This window comes from Thyridium curvatum (assembly GCF_004353045.1).
Source record: "Thyridium curvatum strain D216 chromosome Unknown NODE_6_length_784332_cov_80.453264, whole genome shotgun sequence".
Lineage (NCBI taxonomy): Eukaryota > Fungi > Ascomycota > Sordariomycetes > Thyridiales > Thyridiaceae > Thyridium > Thyridium curvatum.
The window spans coordinates 275,191-301,412 of record NW_022156761.1 but is presented as its reverse complement, the minus strand read 5'-3'; the positions used below and the strand labels follow the sequence as shown (position 1 = coordinate 301,412).

The following is a 26,222-nucleotide window of genomic DNA, read 5'->3' as shown; positions in this document are numbered from 1 at the left end:
AATCGCCAGGTTGGGCTTCGGCGCACTTAGGTATAGGAGCCAGTTTTGGGCCTGCTGCTCTCCCAGTCAAGTGTATTGTACTGTATTTGTACTTAGTACTCTAGGGCATATATGACTTGAGCATTGGTCTCGGATTTAAGCCAAGGTAGGCACAAAGCTAAGTAAACAAAACCACCTGGCAGCCACACCCTGTTTTGAGTATGGCGGTATATGAATGACACCACGTACGGTGGGGTAACTAGAGATGCCTGATATCCTCAGAGCTGAGGTGATCAACAGCTCCCCATAGCTTGAGCAGGCTTTCGCTCTGTCGCCTAACGGCCTGCACGTCGACAAGTGACATCTGGTCAAAGGTCGGTGGGAAAACCTTGAGCAGCCAATCCGGAGCTGTGCAGATAGAAACCTCCGGAATATCATGCCACAGATAGGCCAGGCCCTCTCCGGACTGCTCAGAGCTCATGGCATGCGGGTTCACAATTCTCAAGACGGCCGGGTCGGCGCCTTTCCAAAAGCCACCGATCATGTCAGCTAGCTTTTGACTTGACGCATACAGCAGTTCATCCTCCACCGCACCCGTCGGGTAGTACAGCTCATTGGGAAGGTCTTCCTTCCAGTGGGCTGCCCCAAGATGCTCGACACAAGATCCAAATACCGCCTTCTTGCCCGACCCAGAGCTCTCAGCCCAAAGGTCCGGATGATCCTCCAGCCATCGTTCGGTGATTCTTCCCTTGTCGGTGAATCCTGAGGTGTGCAGGTGACCGGACAGGAAAAGCAGAATCGTTGTCCGGCAGGGCGGCGAATGGGCCAATTCTCTGGCTCTCGCCAGCATAGGAATGTACCCGTTCTCTTGGACCACGTTGCAGCCGTCGGTATGGGTGTTGACGAGAACGGTCTCGTTCTTCAAATTTGTTCCCTCAATAACGACCCATATAGTTTCGGTGTGGGTGTCATTAATCATCGCTCCATTAGATGTGAAAGAGGCGCGTGATCCATTTCGTGCCTCAACTTGACGGAGAGCCTGGTCAGTCACATAAATCGCCGGGGTGCCTTGGTCGTTCTGCTTGAATGGCCCGTACTGGGCATAGGCATTGAAAGATGTGATGTTCTTCCAATTATAAATGATTCCCTTGACCCCTGCCTCTGTAGCCAGACTGATGTTCCGAACGCCGGGGTTCGTCGCGGGTATGCCCGGTATAGTTCCGGACCATTTCGAAGATCCGTGCCAAACTGGAAATCTATTGGCTCCATCCAGGGGTGTGTTGTAAAGGTTCACCAGGGCAATGTTTCCAGCCGCCAGGGACCAATCTGGTGACTCAGTGTAAGATTCAGGGACCTCTATCTCTACCAAGCGACCTTCCACCCCCTCTGCATCTGTGACTCCAGCGTAAGGGACAAAGCCTGACGCTGGCACGGACTCTCCGTTGATGGTTAGGTTGATGGGGTCCGAAGGTGGGCGTTGATACTGAAAGTTGTAATTGTCTGAATAGACATGGAAGCCGAGGTTCTGGAGTTCCCGCCTGATGTGGTTGATGAGCAGCGCTTGGTTCGCGGAGCCGGTAAGCCGACTACCCAGTGAAGCGAGATAATCCAGCTCATGAAGATAGAAAGAGCCATCCAATTGCGGAAGAGCGCAGAAAGCCAGACTGCAAAGGCTCAACAGAGCCGACAGAGACTGCGATACCATGATTGCAAGCGGGTCACTTGACTTACGAGACTGGATATCCGGGCGGACGACATGGCATGCGTGTCCGGGATTGAATACTCTTTTAATACATCTTTGTATGCCCATTTACGAGACATGCTTTCCACCGGATGCGATGCCCTTGGCCAAGCAATTTTAAGCGAAGTCTCGAGGAGTAATGGTCTTACTGTGCCCCCAAGGCCCCAAGATTTCATTGCCATCAGCACCCCGCATCATTACCCCATATTGATGATGCCAATGTATCCACCCGAAGTCCCGCTCCATACTGTTCCACCGGAAGTGACAGGTTGGGGCAATTGATCGGCGTTGCGAGTTTCGCGGTGCTAGACAGGTCGAAAGTAGAGCGAAGCCGGAGCGGCCCGTAACCCTAGTAGGCTTGAGCTTGCTATCGTCTGTGGTTGTGTAATAGGTCATGGTTCTATCTTGACATTACAACCTTGGCAAGTTCAAGGGTGATACACCGATTCCTTCGTGGTACAAAGTTACTCAGGTGCTCGTTTTGGCGAAGAGTGTGTCTATGCTACATACACTCAACTGTGTGCACATTTCAGGACTTGAAGGTACAATGTATTTATACAGTTGGGTTTCTGGTATTGCTCATTTCGTGATAATGAATGGGAAATTCCCATATTCACACCGACGTCCTAATTACAGATATCAAGCAGCAGTATTGACTCACGACAACGCATTGTGCACGCGCGGAGTTTCAAGGGAAATGGGCCCAGTGACATCAGGAGTAAGAATTTGTTCATATAATACCTCGGGAAGATTGGCGATGCACTCTGGAAAGCACAGCATTGGCCATTAGCTTTGTATACGTTGACGCAGGCCGGATAATGGGTCTCAAACGGAAAAGTAGGGAAAATGAGAATATACCTTGATAAGCATCCCATGTAACCGGGTCAATCGACATAGCGATGTTCTGTTCTGCAGACAGACAAGATGTCATCTCATCCTCCTGCAAAGAACACGTGGAAGTGCCGCTCCTCAGGCCGAAGAGCAGACTCAGATGTTCTACAGCGCGCCTTGCCTCTCTCGAAACAGTACTTGATCGCAGCCACATCGGGTACGTAACATGAAGTAAATCGTGAATACGGGCCTTCGTGCCCTCACAGTCTTCCGGTAGGGGTGGACTCGCTCTCTTGACTAGCTGCAGGTAGTAGCAGAGCACGCTCATACCGAGGAGGTAGCAGGACTGGGCCAATGAGGTTTGTATCCAGCGAACAGATTCCAGCTGCCCACCAATCTGCGTCTCCTCATCGACGAGCTTCTGGGTTTCAAGAATTTGGATGGCGGCTTCAACACAGACGCGGCGCGAGTACTCGAAGAGCTCCACTTCATCTACGGAGGTAGGAGCGAGATATTTGCGGTGCAACGAGATGAGGAGTCGTTGCACGGCAAGACGCAGCCAGACCCTGTGCATAATAACATGCGGGGCCACCATGAACGACTGACTCAGTGGCTGCCATCGGAAGATAGCTGGAAGAGAGTCCTCGGCGTCGTGGAGCTTGCGATCGAGGTCCATGATCTCCGAGTAGGGGTGGTCCCTGATGTCGGAAATCAAATCGCTGATGAGCCCACCCACTCGGTCGATTCGGTTCTTCGCCAGGCCGTACAGAACTGGCGTGATTTCTGTCTCGGGCCGTGACGGAGGCAATTCCTCTGTTGTTTCATCAAAGTCTGAATCAAGTAGGTTACGTGGCTCCGCCGTGTCACATTGGTATGTGTTGAGAAGGCGCGGCAAGCCGATTTGGCTAGACAACTTCAAGTCCATCTGCACAATGACAGCCCACACGCGCCGCCGCATCTCACAAGAGAACACGGAGATATTTGAGTTGCGGGGCTCCCGATGGTATCCTGAGCTCAGGGCGAGCTGTACCAGCGTGCCCAGCAGCAGCCAAGGACCCATCTCCGCATCCTTGGACAGGAGGGCCTCTGTAGCGCAGGACAATATCAGCGTCTCGAGGACATGCGGGCCACCTCGTGTGAACTGACCCAAGGCCAAGCAGTTGATCGTGCGCTCGCGGAATAGATACAGGCTCGTCAGTAGTTGGTGGTCGGCGGAGCCCTCCGCCAATTGTTGGTACTGGGTTGATAAGCACAAGATGCTGAAAAGCAAACCGATCCACGTAAAGGGAGTGTCATTTTGATTCTGCCAGAACATCTCATACTAGAGCATGTTAGTAAGTAGTTGCTTGATGGCTTAAAGGAGGGGCCGGAGGACGTCCAGACACATGGTAAACGGCGTCTCACCTCTCGAAGAAATTGGCCACTGTGGAGTATTGCTGTTGGATGTGTTCAGGAGATGAGCAACAACGTCCATCATGGAAAAGATATTGGTCATACGTACCTGGCGCAAGACCTTGCGCGTTAAAGTACCGTGCAACTAGCCTATCGACCACGGGTCTCTCCGGGATCGAAGCGAGTATCTCCTGCCTACTCGCCTGAACCGGTTCGTACAGCAATCGAGGACCGGGTGTATAATATGGAATGAAATCATTCGTAGCGGGCTGCATCCGTGCTTCCTCTTCCTTCTCATACTGATCTTTAAGCTCGGAGATGCTGTCAAGAACGGCGGCCCAGTGCACACTGCTGACGTACTTCTCGCCATGCCAGTGGACCTGAGCGCTCCCACCATCCTGGGACTCAGATGTGGACACGGAGGTAACAGACGTGGAAGTGAGTTGTACCAGGCCCCCGTTGATAGAGCCTGGCAAAGAGCTTTCATTATCTTCGCCAACAGCTCCGACGATCGGCAAGGATGTCTGCTGTCGCGGGGCGAGGGATTGAATTAAGGCTTCGAGCTGTCGGATTCTGTCTCCGACACTATTTACGCCTTGACTCTGCGGGGCTGGGGGATAGCTACAGGTGAGCTCGATTCCTTTGCTTATGCAGGACTGGCATGGGAGCTGGCGATCACATCGCATTCTAAGAATATTTTCGGGGATTAGCATCCATGTCTATTCTGGATCCGGCGATGTCCCGTTGAGGACGGGGAGAGAGCGTACTTGCGCCGCCTGCAAAAAGTACATGACAGCTGTGGCTTTTCACGGCGACGGTCCCGCTGCGGCGTTGCAGCCTTGGCTGTGGCACTCGGATGGATCGGGAGGTCGCTTGGGGTTCTGGCCCCGATGCCAGAGGACTGCTCCATGGCCAAAGAGTGCAGTACACCTTCAGCCACAGACTTCAAGCCTGATTACAAGGGCCCTTGTTTTCGGCGCAGTTCATGAACCTGCAATGAATTCCTTGCCCTGGCTCAGACGCGGGCTAGGCTCAGATGCGCCACGTAGCGTAGAGAATGGCAGCTTGAGACATCCTGCGGACAACACTCATCGTATGTCCACTAGGTAGAGGTGGTATCGGAGATGAAGACTGAGGGAGAAAAGCAGACGGAGGGGATGACGGCAGCAGGTCAAATGATGGGCAGTTTTGGTTGACTGCCTGACAACAAAGGTACTTACCCTCCATCGAACCCATCAGTGGGATAGCCCATGAGACTGCTAGAATGAACACCTTCGTTGTTAGCATCGAGGTATTTCCTGACGAACCTCCGCCAAGTGGAGCCTGCCCCACTAAATCGGACGGAGCAAACGACGGAGCAAAACACAACTGCCGGGGGGAGACTCAAAGCTTTCATGCGTGGGTCAGGTTTCAATGCCAGTTCCAGCCCCGGCCTTTTGCCGCAGAGTCTCTGTAGCTATAAAGAAAGATGGATAGAAGAATTGCCACTTTGAAGTGAATGGGAGGGTAACTTCCTTCAATCTCATCTTCTTGCGATTTGCTAGTATATAATTAAAACCAGAGAAGCACATACAAGCCAAACCCCAACAGTGTTTGTGAGCGCTCGGGAAAGACTGTCCTGTGGTACGGAAGCTTGAAAATTAGTTACCATGAAGTCAGAAGACCAGCCATTTCGTGCCAACATCAGTGCCACCGGCACCACGCTTGCACCTGCCTACGACCTCTTGGCAGTAACAAAGAATGCCGAACCAAAGCCTGTTCCTGGCGAAGACAGCCATGGTTCGCCGGATAATATCCATGGCGTTGACGACAGACTTGCGGCCCAGGATGCACTCACTGATCCGAACATCGTCGACTGGGACGGTCCAAATGATCCTGCCAACCCGCGAAATTGGTCCAAATCTGTCAAGATCTTGAACGTTACTCTGATCAGCCTCTCTGTGCTCTACACGTATGTTTGAAATCAAGTCGGAAATCTGATCCTCATTTAACTCTTAGCTTCTCCAGCAATATTGCCACCACCATGTTCGCGCCCGGTGCACAGGAACTGGCCGAGGAGTTCGGCATCAAGAGCAGCGTCATCGCGACTTTGACCGTCACCATACCCTCCCTGGGCGCCTCCCTCGGCCCGACCCTACTCGCGCCACTATCTGAGCTCGCCGGCCGCCTGCCAATATACTGGGCCAGCAGTGTCTTGTACATATGTTGTACAGTCGGCTGTGCGCGCAGCACCGACGCCGCCATGTTCTTGGTGTTTCGCCTCCTCTGCGGCGCGTGCGGGGCCTCGTTCATGACTTGTGGCGGCGGCACCATTGCTGACCTGCTGCCCAAGGAGGAGCGCGGCGCTGCGACAGCGGTATTCAGCGCCGGCCCGTTGTTAGGACCCGTCGTCGGTCCTATCGTCGGCGGGTTTGTGGCGCAGGCTCTCGGTTGGCGGTGGACATTCTATCTAGTGCTTATTCTAGTAAGTCTACAATTGTCAGACCTAAGAGTGCACCCACCATCTAATCACTCAATATTTATACAGGCCGGCACTGTGACAGTTACTGCTCTTATCACTATGCGGGAAACAAACGCCGCTATAATTCTCAGACGAAAGGCAGCTCGTCTACGAAAGGAGACCGGGAACCAAGATCTGCGGTCTGCGAACGATAACAAGGTCATGCGGAAGCATCTCGTGGAGCGCGCGCTACTACGCCCCCTGCGAATGCTTTTTTTCTCGCCCATCGTCTTCCTTACAGGCTTGTACATGGCCCTCACCTTTGGCATGACGTACCTCCTCTTCGCGACGTTCCCCAGCGTATTCCGCACCACGTATGGCTGGAGTGTCGGTGTCTCTGGCCTTGCCTACTTAGGCCTGGGTTTCGGCTGCACCGTCGGCCTGCTGCTCTCTGCTAAGCTGAGCGACCGGCTACTGGGCGGCAACGGCGGGCCAGAGCGCCGTCTGATATTGATGATTTGGGTTGGTCCCGCCATACCTGCTGGGACCTTCATCTATGGATGGACGGCCGACTATGGTGTGCACTGGATTGTCCCCATGATTGGCACCGCGTTCGTGGGGCTGGGTGTCGTCGTTATCACTGCTGCTTCTCAGCTATATATGATGGATATGTTTGGTCCGCAGGCAGCGGCATCGGCCCTGGCTGCCACCACACTGATCCGGAACGGCTCCGGAGCTTTCCTGGCCCTGGCTGCGGACCCGCTTTACAAAACCATCGGCTTGGGCTGGGGAAATAGTGTTTTGGGTTTCATCCTGGCAGCTTTCTTGCCTGTACCGGTTGTGTTTTACAAGTGTGGGTTGTGGCTGCGAGAAAGGTTTGCTGTAGATATCTAACAGGCTGTTTACTAGTAGGCTTTTCCGCCTCCAAGTATGTCGATTTTCTAGATGGTCTGAATCGAATGGTGCCAGGGAATATGTGTGTTAAACTCTGTTTGTTCACTAGAATCAGAGCTGTGGCAAAGTTTGCGTACGTTAAGAGTTTCCAATCTAGCTTCAGAGGTTGGAACCCAGCGGTCTGTCGGTTCTACAGGCTCTTGACTGTGATCAAGATGAGCGATTCAAATCTCTAAAGTCTTGATTCTGTAATACAGAGGCATTGATCGATCTTTGAAATCATTAGGCTAAGCCAACTTGGCCAAGCCGGTCAATAATCTTAGAGCATTGATAGATAATAGCGATTGCGGCTGCATGGTTGCAAATGACGGAGCGTAGAATACCTTGATGATGTCCATACAGCTACCTTACACGGAATCTCGCCTTTATTTAAAGCTATGGAACCTTAGGAACCAACCAGGTTTGTATCTTTTACAATGCCATCCATGTGCAGAGACCTTGCTTGTTCCTAGGCTAAACAGGAGTCAACACTGCATTTTTAGTGCCTAGCCAGCAGCTCTTACTTCCCAGGATAGTTTCCATTTTTGTCGTTGCCAGTCAGCACCTTCAACTCTCACAGGACTACACTTCCTGTTTGCGTTGGTCGGCGGAACAAGTTCCCGTGGAGGTACCAACATGCAGATGTTCTGCGATAATGATATCAAATGTCTGCATGGAGTTAGAGGAGAACGATTATCACAATGTTTATTGAAATATAATACTTACCGGACCTTTGAACGTGTTTCCATACATGAACCAATATATGGCAACAAAGGTGAAGAAGATCCCAAGCACGGCTGAAACATAATCTGCCATATGTCAGATTCGCAAAGTTGCCAACAGCGGCACTGACAGGAGACTCACTCATGGTATTTGGAGAGACCGGGAAGCCAGGGGGGAAGCAGTAGAACTATCGACGATTCAAATTAAGACCTGGATCATTGCGTGAAGTGAAAATTGCTAACTCACAATGGAGATGATAACCACGTAGAGGGCTGCTGTCCAATTCAAGAAATAGCCCCATTTGCCAAGCTTGAACGGCACTCCGACGCTCTGGTGCTGCTTCAGGACATCCCTGCCTCTGACGAGCAAGACAATAATGGGAAATGAGTAAGAGATGTTGAGAAAGATGGTGCAAGCAGCAGTATACGCATTAAAAGCGACACTGGGTCCGAGGTATAAGAGACCGAATGCTACGTTGAACAAGTAGCAGAGAACAATGGTCCGAATGGGTACATTCAGCTTCGGGTCGATGTGCGAAAAGAAACTATGCCTAGGGAGGCCTTCGTCTCTAGCCATCGCGTACACGAGCCTACTAGCACTGGCCACGCTTCCAATTGTACCATTGATGAAGCATATAGTGAGCATGAGCGCCAGGATAGTGGCTGCTGCCCGGGAGTTGGTCGCTTGGAGGATGAGCTCGACTATGGGCATTCCGGTGGAAGTCCCCAACACGGTAGCCGGGTCGACGAAACAAAACAGCATAACCAGGATGAAGGCAATTCCCCTAGATCGGGTTAGTCACTCAAGGATGATGACCATAAGGCGGCAAACTGACGAGGTTCCACCAATGATGATGGAGTAGATCATAGCACGAGGGACATCGGTTGAAGGGTTTGGCATCTCTTCAGCCATGTGCATAACTACATCGAAGCCGATCAAGGAGAGAGCAGATTGTGTCAGGCCCAACAGCCAAGACACGCCATCTGGCCATCCTGTTGCGTTTTGAAAGTTGGCGAAGACAAAGCTGGGTTCAGTCTTGTCGGACATTGATAGAAGAACGATGCTAATGATGACAACACCTAGAAGGGACCAGTACACTGTGTAAAGGTTAGAATACAGCGCTGTTGAAGTCGCACGAGAAAGACTGTTGTGTGGTGGCTCACATGCGGCATCATTCCATCGGCCAAGCATTCTGTTGCCCCAGATGTTCACGGCGGTTGCAAAGGTGAGTATCGCTAGAAATATGAGGTAAGTCGTCCACTGCCGCAGCTCGAAAGTGCCATTTGAAGCCACGACAGCAGCGGCGGAGACGAATTGGGCTAGCAGATGGTGGTCAGCATGAAGCCAAGGGGGCAAGACTATGGCCCGGCCTTACGTACCTCCAAAGAACCCTTGAGCCGTAACAATGGTCAGCCAGCCCCCAATGTTCGTCCAGCCGACCCAGAAGCTCTACAGTGCAGTTTGTCTCAGTGTTTGAAAGTTCTCGCGGGCCGCACCAGCTGGACGTACCATGACACGCTTCCACCTCTCTGTGCACAGGGCAAATACGAAGTGATACTGGCCTCCGGCTGTTGGCCACAAGGCAGCCAACTCGCCAAGGCTAGCGGTGAGGGCAAGGTTGCAGAGAACACAAAAGAGGAAGCCATAGACGAGTGAGATAGAGCCGCCGGAGGGCAAGACGAAGCCGATGGTACCTGCTAATGCAATCCAGGTACTACAACTTGTCAGCGTTAACCAGAGATAGCCGAGGAGGGTAGGCAGACTTGAGGATGGCAAATGACATGGCCATCATTGTCACGAGAGAAAGCCTCTGCTGGAGGTGGCCCTCCCCTTGGGGTGGCGTGTGATTGGCACCCATGTCGATATCGATATTTGGGAAGTAGGCACTTGCGTAAGAGAGAAGAGAGCGAGTTGACGAGATCAGACCATGTGAGCGGACGGATCGAACGACAGGAGCGAGGAGCACGAAACTTATGTCCACAAACGCATCGCTCTGGGTAGACGCACGAGATATGCTTCGCCGTGTCTATTGCCGTGGCCGTGTCCGTCTCGCGTGAGCTTTGACACTGAAGATGGCGATGTACACCGTGTTTGCGAGCAGTCTATCGCCATTCCCAACCACACCAGAGACAAAGGGAATCGCCCAAAGGGGAAATTTTGCGAGAGACACCCCCAGGAACTAGCATACCAAGCCTTTCAAGAAGTGCGGGGGTGGGTGCAGGAGATAGCATCACTCGGCGCTGGCACTCAGGATCCAGATCGAGAGACAGCATAGCCCTAGGACAGATAAGCCGACAGCTGGTGTCATCTCCGCAACTCTTGTCAAGGACGACGAGCCCACATGCGTATCGCGAACTGGTCAAGTCACGCACCTATCCTTGATATCCGCCAGGCTAGTTTGGTGGAGCATCCGGCCAACCTCGTGTTATCATCTCTGAGCTAAAAAGAGGAGAATTTCCCCTTTGGGAAATTTTTCGAGAAACCATCTTCCCCGCACACTCCCGGCACTCAGGTCCAGGGCACAGCCGATGATTCTGGGTCCATGCTTGTGTGGGTTTCCAGGTCCCACAAAGTAGTGTTTATCAAGTGATAAAGTGTCAGTATCTGATAACATCTCTACCTCGTCAGTATCGAATATTCGGCGAGTCATGGTCTTGCCCTAGAGAAGGTGCGGGGCCAAGGAGGTAACGGATGATGCTATCGACCATCGACCCCCGCTGACCCCTTTGCCGCTTGGCGACCTGCCACGAGAAAACGTTACGAAATCAGCTTCAAGGTGGAGTCGACTCTGGAAATTACCCAAAGAAGTAATCTCCAATAATTGTCTGATGTGGAAAGAAATTGTTTCCGAGATGTTCAAGCCCTGCACATTTCCCCTCAAGCCCTTTTGTACTTATACCCGAGTACTATCGATCTCTGTTCCATTAGACTGCACGAGATAGCTCAAGCACGGATCCAAAGGCACATATACCATGGCTTCTTCACGAGACGGATACTCTTGGACCGAGAAGCAAGGCCTGAAGTCTGGCGTGCCCTGCATCGGCACCATCCAGCCTCCCACAAACCTTGATCGCGCTTCCACAGAGGTCTTTGACGTGATCGTAGTTGGAGCTGGATATTGCGGCCTAACAGCGGCTCGAGATCTCACAACAAGTGGTATTCTAGGTTCCTTTCTCGCGTCTTTTGATAACACTGTTCCCACCTAAATCAGTGGCTGACAACCCGGGTTCTCGCTTAGGCCTCCGAACACTCCTTATTGAGGCCCGCGATCGAATCGGCGGCCGCTCCTGGTCTTCTGACATCGATGGCTACAGTTTTGAGCTTGGCGGGACTTGGATCTTTTGGGGACAAGCCAATGTCTGGCGCGAGATCCTCCGGTACCAGATGCAGGACGAGCTGGTATCCTCGTACGACTTCTCGAAAGGTCTCAACAAATACATCCTAGTCAACACCGAGCGAGCTCAGCACTTCACACATGAAGAAGAGGACGAGATGATGGAGTCGGGCCTTCGGAAGCTGGTCAACGTCGACGGCGAGTACGGTAAGCGGGTGATCCCGTTTCCACACACGGCTGCCTTCACGGCAGAGGCACTCCGATACGACAAGATGTCTGTGGCCGACCGACTCTCAGAGATAAAGGACTCCCTTACACCCAATGAACTTTCAGGGGTTGAGGCCTTTGTGCTCCTGTGCAGCGGCGGCACGCTCGAGACGACCAGCTTCTTCGAGTTTCTTCACTGGTGGGCCCTGAGCGACTACAGCTATCAGGGGTGCATAGACTACCTGGTCAAATACAAGTTTCGCGGCGGCCAGTCGAGCTTTGCCATCCGCTTCTTCCGTGAGGCGTTGGCTAGCGGGAACCTGAGCTACGCGTTCAATTCACCCGTCGCCGAAATCGACGATACGAAGGATTTTGTGACCGTCAGCACCAGGGATGGGAAACAATACAGGGCGAAGAGAGTTATCAGCGCGATACCCTTGCAGGTCATGAATAATGTCGTCTTCAACCCTCCATTGCCTAGTGGGAAGAGGACAGCTGCTAGCATCGGCCACGTGAACCAGTGTGTCAAGGTGCACGCCGAGGTACGAAACAAGGACTTGCGTTCGTATACTGGCATCGCCCGTCCCGAAAACGGACTTTTCTACGCCTTTGGAGACGGGACTACTCCAGCCGGCAACACGCACATTGTCGCTTTTGGCGGACAGAACGGGCATTTCGACCCTGAGGACAACATTGGAACTACAGCTAGAAAGCTGCAAGGGCTTGTGCCGATGGACATTGAAAGACTCGTAAGTCTATTGCCAACTCTGTCTGCCACAAGCCGGCGACTAATCATAGAACCAAAGGTCTTTCACAACTGGTCCAAGGATGAATTTGCAAAAGGAGCTTGGTTCTTCTCGCAGCCAGGGCTGCTCTCCAACCACCTTGGCGACATGAGAGCCCGGCATGGTAAGGTCATATTCGGGAGCTCGGACTGGGCCCTCGGTTGGCGTAGCTTTATCGATGGTGCGATTGAGGAGGGTACTCGCGCAGCCCTCACGGCTCGGACTGACCTGGCTCCCTCACAACTGAAGGGGAAGTTGTAGTTTGAAAATGGGTCATACATATGTAGTTAAGAATGTCCATTAATGCCTTGTCGAATGAGGTAGACAAGATGGCCGCCCATAGCTTAGTTCAATTGTCTGCTATCAATCCATTGCATTTACGCCCCGTCCAATCACACACCTACCATTGATCAATCCATAGCATGCCGGACAGAATCCGTGACATGGAAGCTACAAGTACTCTGTAGTGGTGGGCTGGTAACGCAAGCCACGGTGGCTCCGCTCTGGACTGACTTGTCGATCCTGTTGGCGTAGTTCTTGTCACGCCAGACCTCTAGTTAACCCCCCATCTTTACAGGTCGTCTTGACGCCCCAATCCATTAGCTACTTATTTAGACTGGACCCCCATTGGGAACTCTCCTAGTCACCTGCATCAAACATCAAACCTCAAATGGTGATCATCAGTCCCCATCACTTCTCACCAGTCGGCTTCCAGAACTCTGCTAAATATGTCTCTTGCTAGGAGAAATAATGGTATTGGACCTCCCTCTAGTGCCAGACTGTTCTGCTTGAGCGAACTAACAATCATGTCTTGCAAGGGTGTCATGAGTGTTGCAAGAGAAGACTCATCTGCGATAAGACGGAGCCTTCATGCCTCAAGTGCCAAAAGAAGGGTATAAAATGCTCGGGGCAAGGTCCTCGCTATCGCCTGAGTGGACACATGAGCTCCTTTGAGAATGGTCTCGCTACTGCGCCTTCTCCAACTACCAGATCATCATCGTCTACCTCTTGGGAGAAGAAAACAGCTCCCCCGCACACCAAGACATTGCGCTGGGTAAACGACAAAAGGGGAGCCAAGAAGTCTCGTTGTGCAAGAGAGCGAAGGGACTCAGAAAGCAACCTCTCAATCGCTTCGTCAGAGGTCTCCTCCGCCAACGTTGCTGATGTATCTGAAGAACCGACATCAATCGACACTGAACCCGACTATACACCCAGCGCGCTGGAGTGTTTTGGAGAATTTTCACTCATAACAGCGCCCACTGAGCTCCTTTCAGCACAAGAGAGGGTTCTATTTCAACATTGTGAGTCCCGTTCACTTGTCGACGCACCCTGTGACTACCGCTCGCTCTAATGCCTCCACCTTGGTAGTCTCGGAACGAGTCGCTCCTGTCATGGTCGTCCTCGATTCTGTTAGCAACGGCTATAGGCACATCATTCTCCCGCTTGCCTGTCAGGACCAGGTCCTCGGGCGTGCTGTGTCTGTCGTTGCTGCATTCCACCTCGCGCAACAAGCCCCAGATCTGGCTCCCATCGCCGAGGCTGGACACCGCGCGGTTGTAGAGAAGCTCAGACGTGACTCGCTGGAGCTGGAGCCGAATCAGCTCTTTAACCCTTATACCCTCGCAACAATCCTTGTTCTGCTTGTTGGGGACACCATTACGGGCGCAAGCAACTATCGTTATCTTCTGGAGATGCTCGCCTGCCTAATGCGGCTGCCCGAGTCCGTGTACATGCTTCCCGGGAGCGTGAGGGCTTTCTTCATGCAGCAGGTGAAGATGTGCGTGAAACATACTCCCTTGAACTTGGTAAGAATACTAACTGTGAGGTATTCAGGTTTCAATTATTTGGTCTCCCGTTGTCAGATGTGGATAAGGGCCTGCAAATCATGTCGACTGCTCCTGAACACTACCTCGAATTCATGGATTACCCGGAAATCGCGCCGACATCCGAGCAATTCATGAACCTGCAGCTCATGCGATCGGCCATTTGCGACGCTTGTGAAATTTACAGAAACTGCGCCGACCCGTCTTCGTTCTCCCCTGCTGTGTCCGTTGATGTGATAGAAAGACTCCGCCACAAAGTTATTGGGCTCGACTCCTTCAGCAAAGGTGCTCACGCACTTGTATGGACTTACTATATAGCCGCCGCGGAGAGCGTATCCCCTGAGCACCGAGAATTCTTCACCGAACGTCTGGGATCGCTCTACCAGTATACCAGATTTGGCAGCATTCCCGCCGCCCTCCAGGCTCTTCAGACGATATGGAACAGGAGGAAGGCGCGGAAGTGGATTGAGATCATCATGGACGACGCACCTATCCTAGTCATGTAGTCTTGCGGCATCTTCCGATGGAAGGAAGTATTTCCAGATCACCCCAACGGTACGGTCGTAGCAGCCAAAGAATGTACTATCATCAACTATATGGAACAGATATTACTGAGCTGAAGACCAGGTTACCTACCCTCGGGCCGGGGTTGTCCATATCTGTTCTGCATCTCTGAATCTTGAATACGCTCAGTGCCCTTTCTTCTAACTGAGAGAAACAAGTTTCGTGTTGCATAACTGAACGAAGAGAGCCCGCCTATTCAAACAGACAGCACCTTCTGGAATGACGAAATACCCAAAAGTTCCCAAATGCTCTCGGGCACTTTAAGCCATGCTTTTAGTTCTCAATCCACGCCATGATACCGAAAGACATGGGTCGAGATCTTCTTTCCACTCTCATCGAACCTCTGGGGAAGCACGGTGTACAAACCGTCAATGTCCCGTGGCTCAAAGTCGAGCGTTGACGCGGCCACCCGCATCACTTCCATGCCGTAGTTCTCCTTCAGCCAGTGCGCCATCATGTCCGTGCCCGCCGTCGCGCCGGACCCGGTCCAGAAGTTGCCATCGACGACCCACTTCTTCTCCCGCGTCCAGTTGACTTTCGGCCAGCGCCGGCGCACCCACTCGTACTCGATGTTGTTGACGGTCGCACGCCGGCCGTCGAGCACGCCCGTCGAGGCGACGAGGCTCGCGCCCGTGCACGTCGTGAAGAGCAGCTTGCCCTTGGCGGCGTGCGCGCGGATGAGGTCCGCGTACTTTGGGTGGAGCTCAAAGTTGCCGAGGTAGGGCCCCGCGACGAGCAGGATGTCGAGCTCCGGGCAGTCATCGGCGGTGGTGGTGGGCAGGATGGTGAGATTGCTGGTTCCGAGCCGGACGGGATCCTTGGTCACGCCTATGTGATGGAAGACGAACTCCGGGGCCTGTGCGACGAGGGCGTCATCGATCAAGGGCGTGTACTCGCGGACGGTGCTGAGCGCGATCTTGTTGGCGGCGGCAAGGAGGTCGGTCGGTCCGGCCGCATCGACGACTTGGTAGTTGAAGGCGAGGATGCCGAACTGAATAGGCGCCATTCTGGATACTGTGTGGCTGCAGGCTGTGCAAGAGTCGAAGTTGGAAGATGATACTTGCGTGAGTTGCACTCCTGCGATAATGCTTGCGGTCGTTTTCGGCACACAAAGCTTGATCCGCAGTGGACTGCGTGTGATTCTGTTAGATATTTTGGTTCAAGGATGCTCGTCCTTAATTACAATGCATACTTTTATGCTTCTCATGAAGAAACCCTGACAGGGGGGGTAGGAGTTTTTCCGGTCTTCTTTTGGTGGGTGAGCTCCAGTTGCTCTGCCTTTGTCAGCAGCCAGAGAGATGCACAGCTAAATCGGCATAGTAATCACGGCGTGATCGGCCGCCCAGGTATTGGAGAATCTGTCTGTAGGTGGATGAGCAAGTTTTCAGTCGAAGTTTGATGCAGGCATCGGTAAGCAAGTAATCGGCTTCCATCAGCCTGGCGCTCGTCCGGCTTGGCGCCGGATCTAGAAGTGGGCTCTCGACGCAGTCCCGGGCAGTGCCCCACCCGGATCCGCCCCGAATGTTAATCTTCAAATGCTTGTAGAATGCGGCGATTTTTGCAAGCAAGTATATATCAAACCTTTTAAGCATCTATCATACGACCGGAAACGGGATATACCGTGCTGGGCACCGCTGCATTGTCCGGCCAGCGCCGGGAAGAATGACTGTCGGGAAGAGCAAAGGCCGGGAATGCCTCGACATAAAGAGCAGATTGAATCTCTGAATGAATGACGGATGATGCTAGAGAACAGTCGATACGAATATCGTTGGCTAAGCAAAACACAAGATGCTTCAGAGTTCTCTTTTAACGCTTGGTCTTGGGCCAATCCTGGCTGTTGCTGTGGAGCAGTTTTCGGTGCCAAACGTGGAAGCCATCTTTGAGACATCACCGAAGCCATTTGAGATCCACGTTGATCGGCAATTCATTGAGGAGACTCGGTTGCGTGTGGAAAATACCAGGTCACCAGTCTTCCTGAACGCGATAGGTGACGGACCAAGTGCCGAGAACTTTACCACCATTCGGGACTTCTGGGCCAATGAGTATAGCTGGAACGACACCGAGGCAGCTATCAATTCAAAGTAAGTGCTTAGTTGCAGCCTAGATAACCGAGATACTGATAGTCCTGCCAGGCTGGAGCAGTACACGACCATTGTCCAGCCGGTCATCGATAACGCAACTTATCAAGTCCCGCTGCATTTTGTCCATCACCGGTCGGACCGTGCCGATGCCATCCCACTACTCTTTATCCACGGCTGGCCAGGTTCTTTCCTCGAAGTCAGCCACATCATTGCCAACCTGACACATCCGCCCAACGCATCTGTGCCGGCGTTTCATGTCGTCGCCCCTTCCATCCCCGGCTTCGGCTTCTCCCCCGCGCCACAAAAAGACGGCTTCGGTCCGGTCGAAGCTGGCCACTCGTTCAACGCGCTCATGGCACAGCTCGGGTATCCGAAGTACGTTATCCAGGGTGGCGACTTCGGTGGCGTCATCCTGCGTTACCAGTCCCACTTGTTCCCGGACAGTGTCGTCTCTGCGCTCAGCAACTTCTGGATCATCCAGCCCAGCGAAAATGACCTGCGCCTACTCGCCGAGGGCCAGTCGACGCCGGACGAGGTCGCCTACATCAAGATTCTCGAGACTTACATCAATCAAGCCTCTGGTTACCGTGTGATACAGTCCACAGAGCCTCTGACGCTGGCCTACGGTATGACCGACTCGCCGCTCGGCAACGCCCTATGGATGTACTCCCTGATGAACAAGATCATCGACCCGGCCATCATGAGTTGGACACCCAAAGAGATCATTACCTGGTCACTCATGTACTACATCCAAGGCCCTTATGGAGGCATGCGGTTCTACAAGGAGGTATCTCGGGATGGTGGCTTCGCCACGTTCGACTTCGGCACGCTGCCGCTCGTTGAGGTGCCCGTCGCAATCAGCCAGTTTCCCTACGACATTACGTACCGGATGCCTCTGGAGTGGGCACAGCGGGGAGGAAATGTCAAAAAGAGGGTTGTTAATGACCACGGCGGCCACTTTGCTGCCTACGAGGTGCCCGGTCGTCTGCTGAATGATATTTGGTCGTGGTTTGGGGATAAGGAAGCCTCCGGGGTCAAGGCCTTTGGGATCTAACATCTCAAAAGCTCAACCGCAACAGGTTACAGAAGGACATTAGTATTATGTCCCCTCCGCTCGAAGCTATGTTTTACGCAAGTTTCAGCTCCAATATTCTCTTCTACGGCATCTTTTGGCCTGGGAGCCGTGTCTAGGCTTGCACAGGGTTGTTTCTAAGCAACATTGAACCTGTTCTTGTCACCCTCTTTCTCCTTCTTGTGAGCTTTAATTTAGCACATCACATAATGCTCTTTTGATTGGGGAATTAAAGCTGCTGTGTACCGCAAGATCTTTTTCAAATTTTGACGAGTTATCATTCGTACGGGAGCTCTCTACGAACCAGAGGACTGACTTGATGCGTCGGTGGGATAGAAGTATAGGGCTAGGAAGACCCCATGAGTGACATACCTCCTATAGTCGTGGCTGGGCATAAGTAGGCACACGTTCCCCCGTATCGATGTGGCTATGATAGGGCCGCTATAGCCTCGCAAGTCCCTCTCAATACTCTTGAGCTACACTGTTGATGCACCATCAGGCAACTCGCGAAACATATTACTCAGGCGTAATAGTACTAGCAGTACTCATAGAAGTCCTATGTTCGACTCTCTCATCTTGGCGTATACTCAGGATACTGCCCTTTCATCCCCATACACCAAGTCCCGACCAGGCATGCACTCCTCATAACCACACTCGAAATCAAGAACATGCTCCGCAACTGCAGCCATTTTGCCCAGACCGGCGGTCTCCCGCCCCAAGGCTGGTACATCCACGGCCAAGTTACCGGGATGTAGCCGTGGTAGACAAAGAGGTCGTGCGAGGCAAAGATGGCCAGCAGCTGGATCCGAAGCGTGAGAGGCAAAAGCCAGGCGTGCCACGCCGGTCTCAAGATGGCAAAGAGTGCCTTCAACCACCATGGTGTAGACTCTAGCCGGGGGAATTTATCAGCATCCAGGACGGCGCTGCAGATGTTGCGCCACAGGACTGGATTGGCGACAAGATCGACGGTGAGCGGCGTCTCTTTGGCGTGTCGGGACCGGTCCCACTGGACCCGCTGGCCTGGGGAAAAGTTGACAATCATGCCCTTGGACCCGAATTTGTCGTAGTTGCTGGAGATGCCCTCGGCGACGAAGACGTGGAGGGAACCGTCAACACAGCTGAGTCGCTCACAGCCCGGGCCCGCCCGAGTGTCTGGCCTCGAATCCGGACTTTCGGAAGGGTGCCAGTGTAGGGGCATCTTCCAGTTTCCAGAGGGATGTATGGTGATGCGAATGGTCTCATTGTGAGGCGTTGGCTCTGACGAGGCGAAGGTGAACACGACCGCGTCCGGGAAGGGGAGGCTGAATGACGCCCAGTCCCTGGTATCGGTGCGATGCATGGCGAAAACCTGAGAAGAGGCTCTTTGAGACTGATAGTGAGCTATGCTGATGATACTCGGAGATTTAGAGGATTGTCCGATGTTGCAATTGCGGAGTGTTGAATGCTTTCTGAAAGCTCGGTGGAAGGCAAAGGTTCAGGGCGTTGGGTTAAGATGATGTTTCAGGCGCTTGTTGCTTATTTTTATTCTGGTGGCCACACGTCTCGGTACCCATGTCTCGCCCCCTCGGGGATTCGGGGATTTTGGAGGCGTGCCACGGGGGCGCAAGGCGTTGGGTGCGTATATGCAGCCCAACACCAGACCTCACACCAAGTCCTTCATTCTCACTCAAATTACAGGGGGCGGCAAGCTGACTGGAGCAATGCCTCTCTGCCAAGAGATCCTCCATAGGTAGTCATCGAAAGAACCGTCGTCACACTCTACCTAGGTAGCTTGTGCGCCCCCATCGAGAAAGCTTTACACCCAATTATAGACAACTGCTTACGACTCCATAGGGGGGAACCGTGATACGCGCGCAATGACAGTCCCGGCCAACAGCACCGAAAGTAAGCGGGCCAGAGGTGGGATGACCTCACACCGTGATATCTCGATCATTATTGGCCATCCGGGATGTTCTTGCGGCGTGGTCACAGTCGAGACGACAGAGAATTATGTGCAGGTCGCGATTTGAAACACTTGGTCCGTAAGTGTACCCTTTGGTGGCTGTAGGACGAAGGTGCCCGGCCGAGATGAGAGGCCCTGACGTAAATGCAGCTGTGGTCAAGGCTATGGCAGTGCAAATCCTGCGGCACAGCAACTGAACTGGAAATACCCAACACCACCCTTCCGGAGTCTCACAAATTGTGGCTCAAGATATGTCGGGAAGTTAAAGGAGGATGGTGAACGAGAAGGGCAGAAGGGAACGGAACAGTCTCCCTTGCCATGACTTGCACTCGGTATATATATGACCATCGGAACCAACAGCTTGAGAATGTTCTGGATCGTCTTGTGCTTTCAACTGGTATCTACTCTTACTCTGCCACACGCACATTGTATATTAAATTCATGCTCTTGATTGTGGCGTCATACAATATGGCAGAGTTCAAGAGAATCGGTCTATTGCTTTCGGTCGCCTCTTTGGCCTTGTCCATGCCCGCGGACTCGTCAAGCTCCACAGCGGCTCGTCTCGCGATCAGGGAAGATCCTGTGTATCCGTGGGTTGCCATTGGAGATTCCTTTTCCGCGGGGCCTGGGGCGGGTAAACCGTTTGGAGACGAGATTAGCGGAGACTGTTTTCGCAATGATGGCTCGTACCCTGCCCAGTTAAACAAAGACTTCCCCTATCCGAACAACGGAATGCAGTTCCTTTCGTGTACCGGTGCCGTAACCTCCGACATGATCGCGACACAGATACCCAACATGGACAAAGATCAACAAGTCATCACCGTCTCCATTGGCGGCAACGACGTAGGCTTTGGAAAGATTCTCAAGGCCTGCGTATTCAAGCCCGGCGGTCCCTTCTCAGACGACTGTGATGAGACGATCAACAGCGTGCGCAAATGGCTCGACGACAACAAGCTCCGGGATGTCTTGAAGAAGGGATACGATGCCATTATCGAGAGACTTGACCGGGGGAACAAGCGTACCATTTTCGTTCAGCTTTACCCCGGTTTCTTCGGTGAAGGCCCAGGCACAGAGTGGTGCAATTCCCAGAGTATGGGAATCATACCCGGGTACAAGCCTCTTCTGACCAACGAGCTCCGCCACACGCTTAACCGGCTGGCTGAATATGTCAGGGACGAGATCAAGCAGTTCCTTGAAAGGTACAACGGTGGCCTACGTTGGGACCAGCCCCGAATTTTCTACATGGATGACTTCGATCTTGACACATACGAGACGCACCGCTTTTGCGAAAAGGGTCGAGAGACCTTGGACGACCCAGACATCTGGTTCTTCACCATTGGAGGCAATGACTCCCCCCAGACGATGACGGCTCAGGATGTGCTTAGCAAGTACGACCCCGGGAAGTGCACCCAGGACGCCAAATACCAGACTGACTTCGCGTACGGCTGGTACTGTGACACGGCCCGGTACGTCGCCTCCCTGTCCGATAGCGACAAAGGAAACTTCCGTACCTACGCGCCTGAGTCAGTCACCAAAGCGTTTCACCCCAAGACAGCGGCGTTCACGTCCATCAAGAACAAGCACAAGGAGGCCATCCAGCGCCTGGCGTGGCCGCGTGAGGTCTCGCACGACCTCGGGAACCTGCAGTGCCAACCGCCCGGCCGGAAGCAGGATGACCCGGAGTTCTTCGCCACCCGGGAGGACATTATTAAGGCTTCGGAGATGTTTTGCGACTCGATGCACTCGAGCGGTGTGAAACCCGGACTCATTGAGGGCGTGTACAACAAGATGATCGTGTCCGCTTCTTGGAACGATGCGGCGAAGGACTGCCCAACGCTCGACGTAACCTCTAATGGGTTTGTCGATATGTGCAACTCAAGATTGCTCCGCCCTATTGATGCATGTGAGTTTTATTTATCCATTCTTGCCAACCCCAGCTGTCAATGAATTGGCCATGCCACCTCCTTTATGGCTACATACATTCACTGAAGAGGCGCTGACTATTCTGTTGCAGGCGACCTGGAGAAGCGAGCTAACTTGTGGAAGCAAGGTGGCGGGTTCTATCGTGACTGTATTACCTGGTACATTGGCAGGCAGCCGTATGACAAGAAGCCTTCCGTCTCCGCCGCCAATGCGACAAGAGTGTGATAAGGTTCGGTCGTTGGTTGTCGACTTGCGTCAGTCTTTCTTTGGTGTAAAACATTATATTTCTGGATGGGGTTGGACTGCAATGTAAATGTTCTTGTTTTATGTATGTATCTCGTCAGTGGCGACAAAGTTGTGAGATGACTTCTATCTGGAATGCATCCTTGTGCTCTTTAGGGTACGGCTTCCTTGATAGCGTTGAGATCATGTACCGGGTACGCAGTGTGTCAAATTGACAGAAGCATGGAGCCTCCGGCTTGGTTCCGGATATACCAGGCTTGGACAATCTTGGAAAGCGTACAGGTCCCCCTCATATGACTTGTCACTTTATCATATATTCGCTTGAATAGCATGGAAGTGAGGTTGGTTTCTATTTTCAGAATTCTCGTACACTCTATCTATTATTAACCTTCTATTGATTAGCCCCTGGGTCCAAGGTTCTTCATGAGGCCACGAAACAAGTAGGCCTTCAAATTAGAACCGTTACGATTTATCCAACCACGGCCGCTCCCAGGACTCATTAGACAACAAACCAATCAAAAGCTCTCGTCGGTTGCGTTCCAAGACATATTCCCAGCTTCTCCCCACCCCATGGTCATAGTAGCCCATACATCATGAAAGAGAGGAAGGCTATTCGGCTCTTCAATACCGTTCGATGACTCCGACAAATATTGATGATGCATGCTAATCAGCTCAGGATCAAGCTGTTCCAGAGATGTTCTCAAATTACCGCTCATCATGATAGGACACCCAAATATTCCGCTCAGGCCCGCAGCCGGCGGCGGCGCCCCTAGCGAAGCCAACCGGCGTTCATACTTGGTCTTCATGACGCCGAGCACAGCGCGGTCCGCTGACAGAATGTCATTCGAGCGAGCCACGCTGGAAAGGTCTATGTTGCCACCCTGTGAGACCTTGTCTAGGAACTGGTCCAGCTGGAGCTGGGAGCGGGCCCATGCCGAGTCAAATTCGGGACACTGCGAGAGCGGGAAGGAGAAGCGGAACGACAGAGTCATAACGACGATGAATCGGGTCCAGTCGTTGATAGTGAAGTTGAGGAACGCCGAGTCGTCCATGCCGATAACGTAGTCAAGCAGAGCCCGCAGCTTCGTCGTGGCGCTGCAGATTTTGGCGACTGGAGGGGGAAAGGGAGTGACCTTGGCAGATAGGGAAGTCTGCGCCACGGGGAGGGCGATGATACTTCCGCAGTCGAGGAAGATATCGACGAACATCGCCTGCAGACGTATAGCTTCTGATGAACTGCGTGAGTGTCTCTTCTGAGGATGTATGATGCGCTGCTTCAGCTAACATACCATTATCTGCAACAGCGGTGGGGATGCTGCCCATCACCTGTTGGTATTGTTGCTCGAGGCCGACCAGTATCAGACGGCTGTTCTGTACAGTCTGCAAGCCTCTGTCATTGATGGCCTGGGCAGCATTGGCGAAAAGCAGAGACAGACGCGTCAGAGCCGCGAGGATGTTATCCCCGTCAACACGAGCGTTGTGTTGGAGTGTGTCGATTGCTGTGTTTGCCCACTCGGGCACACGTGTACTCAGACTCTTGCCTCCTTTCCACACCACAATGTAGCTAAGGGGAGTCAAGAGGTAAGCATCAACTGCATTGTTCGACCGTGTGGAGGTTGCTACTCACGTGGATACAAGGTAGACAAATGCCAGATAGGCCCGGATCTTGTCGAGCTCATCGTCTGTCGCCTCCTGATCCCAAGAGCCGGAAAGCGTACGGAAGTCTTCGTCGAGGCGGAGGTCCTGCACTACATCCGCCGCAATCCGCAAGAAATGCACGAGCCGCCCAGATTTTGGTCGTAGGTGAAATGGATACCTTGGCCCGGCTGTCAGCTGATTCCCTGTGGCATCCACTTCACAACCGACCTACCATGCGCAGTATATCAGGATGCCCTGCAGCAGCTCGAGACTCCTCTCTCCACCAGAGACATATTTGAGGCCCAAAGCTTTTCGAAACTCATCGTCGTACAGCGCGTGTTTTTGGACAGCCCTCGAGCCCGACGTCACTGTCAAGATGGAGAGCAAAATGAAGGGCTTGGTAGCAGCGAGTTGCGAGACGGAAACATCTTCCGGTAAGGTTACAAACGGCAAGTAATCGGCTAAAGAGTTAAAGGTGACGAGAAGAGCTTCGGCAGAGGCCCTATTGAACAAGGGCTGGCGCCATATGTCGGTGATGGAATGTGCTTGGTTTGACGTGGTGGAAGGACTTGACAAGCTGATTGTTTGACTCGGCGTTTGCGATCCGTCAAAGAGGTCCTCGTCGACAAGCACAGAGTCAAACGTCTGCTCATGCATCTCACGCAGTGTCTCAAAGTTGTCGTCGAGATCAGACTGGACTGGCACGGAGTAGTCGATACTAAAGTCGCTCAACTGGCCGAATGACTGCGGCGAAGGGTTGCTTTCCTCCACCCTGCATCAACAGTTTCAGCTGTCAGAGATGACTGTGTCCTTTGTGTAATAAGACGATGATGATCTTACCCCCATTTCCGTTCCCATCGTCGCGGTCGGGGTCTGGTTCGAGCGATACACTCCCTCTTCAGAGCAAGACATCTGAGAGAGAGAACGAGACGGTAAGTATGACGTGTAGAGAAGTGCCACAGCAAATGTTGGTTTTTGATGCAATTTACTTTTTGCACACCCCCGGCTGCTCACTGGGTTGGCACTTGGTCCTGGCTGCCCTGCAATGCTCGCACGCGGTGGGGTTTCGCTTGGCTTCACGGTCTAGTCCCTTTGCCTTGACATTCATGGTCGGTGGGCGGCTGGGCGGGTGGGCGTGCCAACAAGCCACTTGTCGGTTGCTAAGGGCTCGCGGTCTGATCAGAGAGGAGGACAAGACCGTAGGTACGTATGTAGGAAGACGCGACCTTGACACGGGTCTCAAACGCAGGTGTCAATCGGTTGCGGTTAGAGAGGGGGAAAAAAGACAGATAGGTTCGGTCGCCGGAAGATGGGCGGAATATTTGCGGTCTGACGTCGCTTGGATTGGTCATTATTGTTGCTTACGAATTCCGGTGCAACTGAGACCCCATCCTCGGGCGGGGCTTGGCCTTGATATCCGGGACCCACACGGATGTAGATTTCGGGGGCGAGGCCCGAGTCAGTTGCGGGATGCGACACTCGAACATGCCATCGACTTTGTCCCTCAATGCCATCTTTTGTTGCTTGCGCTTTGGGCCACGATAAAGCTGAGGATGAATGTGCGAGGCCAACCCAAATGGGGAACGCTTGCTAGATGACGATTCAGAGCTGTTGCCTCTCAGGTGTGGACAGTTGCGCCCATGGCAGACTGGCCATGACGGTTGGGAAGACATAGCCGACCAGCATGGCGAATGGCAGGGTCAAGAGCTGGCAAGCGTCTTAGGTCAGAATCTCTACTATTTGAGCGGCCGACATCAAGCTTGAGGCATCGACCTGAGACATGGGCGGTGTGCCCAAAGACAGCGCCCAGTAGAGCGGCTTGATGACGCCCCAGGGTATGGACTGGTAAACCAAGCCCCAGATAGAAAAACTGCAAAGATGGTCAGCGCCAAAAGACCACTCACTCGATAGTCCACAGAAGCTTCCACTCCCAACGACACGACCCTCCGGCGATTACCCTTCCTAATCCCCTCAACCATCACCAGAGTGTGCAGAGCCAAGCATTGGCCAGCCATGTACACGATAAACACCTGCAGCGTGGGTCTCTCACAGGTCATGGTCGCGAGGGGTCAGAACATGGATAGCAGGCCCCAAAGCCACTCGCCGAGCGCGCGCAGGCCGGTGTATGTTCGGGGGATCGGGGCCTCGGCATACCCGTAGAGGCGGCCCGACGCCCGTTGAGGAGCAGGTACCCGTTCCGATAAGCTAAGCCCATTATGCTATCGCCCGCAAAGGCGGCCAGCACGACGAAGCCTGCCATGATGAGACTATGGCTGCGTCTGTTCGGCAGCGCCATGATCGAAGAAGCTGGATAGTGGCGATGTGACTTGATTACACGAGGGATTAGGATATCGCACGCTTTTCACAGATGCGGATGAAGGGTTTCCGAAGGATGAGAAAGGGGCTGATATTCGGCTTGAGGAAGGCTGTTTTAAGATATCAGTAGAGTCGGGCCACAACATGAGTGCGAGGGCTCAGATCCTCCGTGGCTCCGTGATGCGCTGTCTTCGCGGACACGCTCGACATGGAGGACTTCAGTTGAAGGACTGGCCATTATTGTTGCACTTAGGC

The 26,222-nt window shown here is 53.1% G+C and overlaps 10 protein-coding genes across 10 annotated transcripts; 5 read left to right on the top strand and 5 right to left on the bottom strand.

The window, feature by feature from the left end:
• Positions 1-238: 238 nt before the first annotated feature.
• On the bottom strand, positions 239-4,629 carry E0L32_001574 (uncharacterized protein; the record flags this gene model as incomplete). Its single annotated transcript, XM_031135668.1, has 5 exons — positions 239-1,643; positions 2,382-2,484; positions 2,579-3,872; positions 3,956-3,987; positions 4,053-4,629. The coding sequence occupies 5 exons, from the start codon at positions 4,627-4,629 to the stop codon at positions 239-241; spliced, it is 3,411 nt and encodes a 1,136-aa protein (XP_030990825.1).
• A 963-nt stretch (positions 4,630-5,592) lies between these two features.
• On the top strand, positions 5,593-7,277 carry E0L32_001573 (uncharacterized protein; the record flags this gene model as incomplete). Its single annotated transcript, XM_031135667.1, has 3 exons — positions 5,593-5,894; positions 5,942-6,407; positions 6,471-7,277. The coding sequence occupies 3 exons, from the start codon at positions 5,593-5,595 to the stop codon at positions 7,275-7,277; spliced, it is 1,575 nt and encodes a 524-aa protein (XP_030990824.1).
• Positions 7,278-7,898: 621 nt separating this feature from the next.
• Positions 7,899-9,897, bottom strand: E0L32_001572 (uncharacterized protein; the record flags this gene model as incomplete). The annotated part of the gene is made up of 9 exons (XM_031135665.1): positions 7,899-7,985; positions 8,043-8,125; positions 8,181-8,226; positions 8,286-8,823; positions 8,875-9,136; positions 9,203-9,358; positions 9,419-9,488; positions 9,549-9,753; positions 9,821-9,897. The coding sequence occupies 9 exons, from the start codon at positions 9,895-9,897 to the stop codon at positions 7,899-7,901; spliced, it is 1,524 nt and encodes a 507-aa protein (XP_030990823.1).
• A 1,114-nt stretch (positions 9,898-11,011) lies between these two features.
• E0L32_001571 (uncharacterized protein) lies at positions 11,012-12,626 on the top strand (the record flags this gene model as incomplete). The annotated part of the gene is made up of 3 exons (XM_031135664.1): positions 11,012-11,204; positions 11,251-12,329; positions 12,387-12,626. 3 exons carry the CDS (start codon positions 11,012-11,014, stop codon positions 12,624-12,626), a joined length of 1,512 nt encoding a protein of 503 aa, XP_030990822.1.
• A 679-nt stretch (positions 12,627-13,305) lies between these two features.
• On the top strand, positions 13,306-14,694 carry E0L32_001570 (uncharacterized protein; the record flags this gene model as incomplete). Its single annotated transcript, XM_031135663.1, has 3 exons — positions 13,306-13,666; positions 13,734-14,142; positions 14,199-14,694. 3 exons carry the CDS (start codon positions 13,306-13,308, stop codon positions 14,692-14,694), a joined length of 1,266 nt encoding a protein of 421 aa, XP_030990821.1.
• Positions 14,695-15,032: 338 nt separating this feature from the next.
• Positions 15,033-15,758, bottom strand: E0L32_001569 (uncharacterized protein; the record flags this gene model as incomplete). Its single annotated transcript, XM_031135662.1, has 1 exon — positions 15,033-15,758. The coding sequence occupies one exon, from the start codon at positions 15,756-15,758 to the stop codon at positions 15,033-15,035; it is 726 nt and encodes a 241-aa protein (XP_030990820.1).
• Positions 15,759-16,540: 782 nt separating this feature from the next.
• Positions 16,541-17,887, top strand: E0L32_001568 (uncharacterized protein; the record flags this gene model as incomplete). The annotated part of the gene is made up of 2 exons (XM_031135661.1): positions 16,541-16,833; positions 16,885-17,887. The coding sequence occupies 2 exons, from the start codon at positions 16,541-16,543 to the stop codon at positions 17,885-17,887; spliced, it is 1,296 nt and encodes a 431-aa protein (XP_030990819.1).
• A 155-nt stretch (positions 17,888-18,042) lies between these two features.
• Positions 18,043-19,244, bottom strand: E0L32_001567 (uncharacterized protein; the record flags this gene model as incomplete). Its single annotated transcript, XM_031135660.1, has 2 exons — positions 18,043-18,084; positions 18,651-19,244. The coding sequence occupies 2 exons, from the start codon at positions 19,242-19,244 to the stop codon at positions 18,043-18,045; spliced, it is 636 nt and encodes a 211-aa protein (XP_030990818.1).
• A 1,071-nt stretch (positions 19,245-20,315) lies between these two features.
• On the top strand, positions 20,316-21,995 carry E0L32_001566 (uncharacterized protein; the record flags this gene model as incomplete). The annotated part of the gene is made up of 2 exons (XM_031135659.1): positions 20,316-21,750; positions 21,862-21,995. The coding sequence occupies 2 exons, from the start codon at positions 20,316-20,318 to the stop codon at positions 21,993-21,995; spliced, it is 1,569 nt and encodes a 522-aa protein (XP_030990817.1).
• A 533-nt stretch (positions 21,996-22,528) lies between these two features.
• E0L32_001565 (uncharacterized protein) lies at positions 22,529-24,759 on the bottom strand (the record flags this gene model as incomplete). The annotated part of the gene is made up of 5 exons (XM_031135658.1): positions 22,529-23,241; positions 23,303-23,577; positions 23,641-23,829; positions 23,884-24,423; positions 24,707-24,759. 5 exons carry the CDS (start codon positions 24,757-24,759, stop codon positions 22,529-22,531), a joined length of 1,770 nt encoding a protein of 589 aa, XP_030990816.1.
• Between the last annotated feature and the right edge of the window lie 1,463 nt (positions 24,760-26,222).